At 41.9% G+C, this 6,229-nt stretch overlaps 1 protein-coding gene across 1 annotated transcript; it reads left to right on the forward strand.

Moving 5' to 3' along the window:
• Window positions 1–677: 677 nt before the first annotated feature.
• On the forward strand, window positions 678–4,558 carry LOC121506214 (basic helix-loop-helix transcription factor scleraxis-like). Its single transcript, XM_041781905.1, has 2 exons — window positions 678–1,335; window positions 2,734–4,558. The coding sequence occupies exons 1-2, from the start codon at window positions 769–771 to the stop codon at window positions 2,764–2,766; spliced, it is 600 nt and encodes a 199-aa protein (XP_041637839.1). The 5' UTR covers window positions 678–768; the 3' UTR covers window positions 2,767–4,558.
• Window positions 4,559–6,229: the final 1,671 nt, after the last annotated feature.

A 6,229-nucleotide genomic window follows, 5' to 3' on the forward strand; every position in this document is an offset into this window, starting at 1 on the left:
TTTAATAACAAATTATTTTTAAGGTAAAATAAAAGCAGATGTTATTTTTATGTGCACACTTCTCTCAGCTGATGTTTGCTTTTTTTGCAAATTGTGCAAAACAAAAATGATGCACATTTTCAAGGAAATGTACATTTCTGTGCATGGTTTTCTGCAGACTGTGCTGTGTATAAAAAAGGTCTAAGATCCATTCTGTAAAGCTCTAAAACAGCTGCAATCAAAGCAAGATATGCACTGGACTACAGCTTCCTTTTTGCTTTTTTTCCACTGCTACCTTCGAGGCTGACATGGTTTATCTTTTTAAGAATTTTCTGACATTGTCAGTCAATACTATAATGTGTTTCATGCTAAATGTTGTCAATTTCATGGATGAAGAACCAAGAAAGTGTCTCAACTTCATCTTTATCTTCATCTTTAGAAATTTAACTATGCATTGATCTTATAATCCACATTAATTTCTTGATTTCCCTGCAGCCAAACATCTGCCTGTTGGCTGTGTGCTTGTCAGTATCGACCTTGAAGCAGCTCCATATCAGTCGATCCTAATTTAAACCTGCAGACCACAACAGGTGCCCCCCCTCCTCCCTCCTCCAGGCTCCACCTGTCCTCTCTTCTCCGCGGTGGGCTGCCGACCCAGAAAGCACCCGTCATTCATTAGAAATGGTATGCAGCTCCGCCGGGGGGCCGGGCGGCACAAACCCCCTCAGTCACCGGATAAGCGGCAGCTGCTCGGCCCCCCGGTGCTATTTTCACCCTCAGGATAAAGTGATGTCCCAGCAGCTCCAGACCGAGCCGAGCCGAGCCAGGATGAAGTCAGACAGAGCCGCGCAGCCCGATGGGTTCGCCTCGGACCTGGACGACCTGGACAGCGGCAGTGACAGCTCCACCGGAGGCTGCAGCCCGCAGGAGGTGACGGCAGCAGGAGGAGGAGGAGGAGGTTCTCGCTCCGGAGTACAGAGACGGAGGAGAAGGCGGAGGCGCAGGAGTGGAGGCGGCAGAGGCGGCGGGGACGCACGTCTCCCTGGAGTGAGCCAGCAGAGGCAGGCGGCCAATGCACGAGAGAGGGACCGGACGCACAGCGTGAACACGGCCTTCACGGCGCTTCGCACGCTCATCCCCACCGAGCCGGCAGACAGGAAGCTGTCCAAGATCGAGACGCTCCGCCTGGCCTCCAGCTACATCTCTCACCTGGCCAACGTCCTGCTGCTGGGGGAGGACTGTCGGGACGGACAGCCCTGCCTCCGCTACCAGAGCATCCTGCACGGCCCTGCCGCTCTCAGCGCAGCCTCCCTCAGACCCATCTGCACTTTCTGCCTCAGCAACCAGAGGAAACTGGTAAGAGAGGCATTTTACTTCTTCAGCGGCATGCAAACAGAGACATCTTTACGATGAGGAAAATAGTCACAATAGGTGTGCAACAAGAACTGAGGTTAATGTCTAAAATGATCAATTAAGGGCCAAGAGTAATTAAGAAAGCATTAGACGTACTACAACAATGACTGAGTGGATTATTGTGTGGTAAAATGGCATGCAATAAATGCAAAAAGGATGTTCTGCGGCACCAAAAGTGAGCATATTTGGGGATTTATATTTCAGATTTAGGTATCTGCTGTAGTTCTCTGGCGTTGCTATCTAAAAGAGATGCTTCAGAATACTTACTTAACTTGCTATGATTGCTTTTAGCAAAATAGTGAAGGCTCTCATATTTGTCTTCTTTTATCTGATGCCTCCAAATCATTAAAATTGCTCTGGCAGCAGCATGCAAATCCTCCACAGCGCCTCTTATTGTCTTGTTTGGTGCATAAAAGGAGGTTTTTTAATGCAGAATCAGAGAGCTAGATTTAAATAGTATCCCAGTTGTGCAGGATGCATCCTTTTAAAAGCATAAATATGAGTTCAGGTACAGAGTTTGCACAGTTTTTAGGTGATTTGTCTGAGCAAAGTTGCACCTGTTTGGCTAGTGATTGACAACAGCAAAAGAAAACAAGCAGAGGTGGTTTGAAAGTTTAAAATAAGACTGCAGACAGGCATCTCCAACAGTTTAAAGACACATTAAGAGTTATTTTAAAAGAACAAGTAAAGGTCACAGTAGATAAGACTTAAATTAAAATCTGATCAAGTGTATCTCTTCTAAACGGACATAAAGCTCTGGAGGCTAAAGAGGAAGTGAAAATCATAAGAGATGAGAATGTGCTGCAGTCACTGAGCATGCAAAATGTCATTAATATTTCTAAATGTCCTGTTAAGGGTCGTTAAAGGCTAAATACACGTGTATAAGTGGATTAGACGTGTTTACAGTTGTTGATAGTGTTTGGCCAGCACTTTGGAGTTAAAAATAGGGAGGAGAACCTGGCACAAGATCAGGAATATTATGTCACAATCACCTTTGATAACTAAATCTATAACTCCAATATTAAAGCAGCATAACTCCAGTATTTTATGGCAATTTGCAAATATTTTGGTCTAATATGAAGCGCTGAAATCTGACTTTAATAAGAGTAAGTCATGCATGTAAAGGAGGGATGATTTTGCACGTTTATGATGCAAATGACTGCAATATTCTTGGTCATTTTTAGCAACTTTTTGGGTCTCTATTACATGCAAACAAATAACAGAAACTACACATTATCATGGGGATCAAATATTCTAAAAACTGAATAGATCAACAGCAAAAAGGTGTCAGATGAGTGTTTGTTGTGGTGATTTCACTGAACCGTTTCTCTGTCTCCACAGCTCAGAGATGGAGGGAAACACTCGGCCCTGTAAGGTGGCGCCGCAACGGAACAGACGAGGACTCCACTTCCGTGTTGTTTACATCTGTAGGACTTTGTACATAAACATAAAGTATTTATTTTTGGATTAGACAAGACGACAGAGTTGACACTGAAAAGCACTTTCTGCTCACGTCTGTGTGCCTCTGAACCTCTGTGTTTTGGTTGAGCTGTAACCTGAGCCCGTGTGTAAAGTTGCACCTGACGGGGGGGCTATTTTGGTCCCCGAATAGTATAAACTACCCCCCCCGCCCCTTCCCCAACCACGACCTCATGTCCAACGCCTAAAAAAAAGCTTTGCCGCCTTCAGTCACATGAAGGAAACTGAAGAGCAGCTCCTGCAGTAGTTGCTGTCAGTTTAGTGGCGCTAACGCTGTCAGAAATATCGCAACCACGTAGAGACCCTTCGATTTAACTCTCTGTCACCCCTAGTGGGGAACGCTGAGAATGACAGCACATATACAACTGAACATCTTAGACTTAGTCAGAATAAATTGCACTTTTGCAACATTAGCGATGATAAATATGCAACTACTGTTAGACTTAGACTTAATTAGTGTTTTGCTTGTTCACATCTAGGGATAGAGTGCCCTGATACTCTAGACAGTCCAGTGCAAGAGGCACCGAGACTCACCCCAAACCAAGTGTTTTGGGAAATCTCCCACAATGCCTTGAGAACCATCAACAAGATTTGAAAAGTACAACAACAACTCATATCACAGTTTAATGCTGGGTCCTCTTGATTTCTGATCAGCATTTTTAAATGTCCGGAAATGTCACTGATGATGTACCAATCTCTGTGGAAAATCAAGAATTTGAAACAGAAAATCTAGGTTTTTTCTAAAACTTCCTCCACTGCTCCCCTCAGCTGAATACAGGCGAACTGGCTGGAAATGCCTCGGCAGCCCTCACAGGGTTGCCAGGTCTGTGTAACAAGTTTTTAGTTGCATTTGAGTGTAGATAAAGTAGTTAGTTCTGCTACAGATATTAAATACCTATCTACTCGCAACAGTACGTAAAAAGTAGCCCAGTTCCGCAGAAAAGCCGCAGACCTGGCAACCCTGAGCCAACTTGGTATTCAGCCGCCCATTTAAGCGCTTGTGTAAGATCGCCTTCTCATCCTGATATACAAGTCATCAAAATATTTTTCTCTCTGCTCCCTGCATAAATGTTGCAGGGGAAAAAAAAACATTAAAAACTGTAAATCTGAGATTTTATTTCTAGGCCAAAGTGTCCAGCCCCAGGATGACATATCAGAAACTTGAAGCATTGTCCCAGCACATCTTGAGAACACTTCCTTGGTCCTGGCACGGATGTTAGAGCAGGGCTACAGCCTGGTAGGATTGCTCATGCAGGTGCACGAGCACAGGTAGACAGGCAGGGTATTTCCCGCAGCCTCACGATTCGACACACATCATGTTTTTGGGGGTAATAAACATGAAATAATGACCATGTCCTTCATTTAATTCACTACAGCAGCTGCTCTTTATTCTACAGCAGGGGTGTGAAACTCAAGGCCTGGGGGCCAAATCCGGCCTCTGGCACAGTTATACCCAGCCTGCAAAATCATTAATATTTTTATTATAACTGGCCCACCAGAATGAGGTCCGCAGATTTCCTCCAGTATAAAAATGTAAACTTAACCTCAATTATTAAAATACTATATACTATAAATATCATCTAACATTTGACCTTTATGATTCACAATTTCAAATTTTAAGTCATATTTTAAACTTTTAAACTACTGATTCTGAATTTTATCTCATATTTTGACAGTTAACACTCACTATTTTAAATTTTATCTCATATTTGACATTGAATACTCACTATTTTGAATTTTATCTCATATTTTGACCCTTAAACTCATGATTGTCTTTTTTCCTCCTCATATTTTGACACTTAAAACTCATTTATTTGTCTTTCAGCCCATATTTTGACTGTTAAAAGTCATGATTTACAATTTGATCCCATAATTTGACCTTCAAAACATCTCATTCAGAATTCTATCTCAAATTCAGATATCAAAAACTCATGATTTTTATTTTTTTTGTCATATTTTGACCCTTAATACTTGTGATTTCCAGTCTTATCATAATTATACCTTTAAAACTTAATATTTTGAATTCTACCTCATACTTAAACCTTTAAAACTCATGATTGTTAATTATATCTCCTATATTTACCGTTAAAACTAATGATTTTGGTATTTAATCTCTTACATTGCCTTTTTGGACTTTTAATTTCTTGTTCTGACCTTTTTAACTTATAAGTCAGACTTTTTATCTCAGCTTTTGAGCCTTAACTTATCATTTAAACTTGTTTTAATCTCAAAATCATTTATCATCGTTGCTTAGTTATTTTTTCCCGTAACTTCTCACTGGTGAAAATGACTTTGACAGTTTATGGTTAAATGTTGACCTGTTAGGCTCTCAGGTCAGACCTAAATTCACTATCTGACCCCTGCTGTGCCTAAGTTTGACACTCCTGTTCTAGAGGATAACAGAGGAGGTGTAAAGGTTCTCAGTTTACATTAAGATGCTCAGAGATCCAAAGAAATTGAAACAGTCTATTTATAATCACCAAGCTAATCGTTTATTCAAATACAGTAATATATTTTATCTTTTTTAAATTACAATGTCCCTCTCTGTTGCCTCTCTCGCTGTGGTTTTTCATACTTTTCAAATAATGTAATGGTTTCACTTTTTTGTAGTCCACTTAAATGAGTTTGCCCTACTTCCGGATAATTTTTTATATTTATTTTATACTTCCGGTCAAACGGCTCCGCTGTTTCTTTAACTGACGAACCAGTGAGGACTAGCTGAAGCAGCTACCTGAAAGTGTTCTCAGCTCAAGTCTTTAAAAATAAAGCAGTAAGTGCTGCTTATAATCTCCCGATGAGAAGTTGGGGGAAGCTTTGACTTTACAGTGTCGTTCAATACTAGCTGGTATGACACGTATTAGCCCGGTGAGCCTAGCTGTTAATGCTAACCGCTAATAAGCTAGGTGTGTGGATGACTACTGGTGTTTTCATAGTGTTTACCTTCGTATAGCTTGCACGAGTCGTGCCCAGCTCCTTCTGGTGTTTGCAGAAACCCGAAATAATCCAGTGTCTTCGCTTTTAACCTGCCGGCTGTAGATGAACACCATTCATGTTCCCGGGCTGAGTACCGGCTTGTTTTGGAGTGAGGGGAGAGGCCGCGGCATCGCCCTGTTCTTTGGCTGCTGCCTCCTGCTGGCGTCTTTGTGTACTGCACCACGGGGGGGATATTTATCTAAGAGCTGCCCACAGTGTTTCAGGCCGAAAGTCTGTATCGATACGTGTGCACGTGACGATATATCGTCATATCGATGTTCTGAGCACAGACCTAAGCAATGTGCTTATCAGATATGGCTGTTCCTCTTGACAATTCTTGTTTAAGCAATGCTACAATTTGCACTTTTGGTTCTTTCACAGTTGT

This window comes from Cheilinus undulatus, linkage group 24 (genome assembly GCF_018320785.1).
Source record: "Cheilinus undulatus linkage group 24, ASM1832078v1, whole genome shotgun sequence".
Taxonomy (NCBI): domain Eukaryota; kingdom Metazoa; phylum Chordata; class Actinopteri; order Labriformes; family Labridae; genus Cheilinus; species Cheilinus undulatus.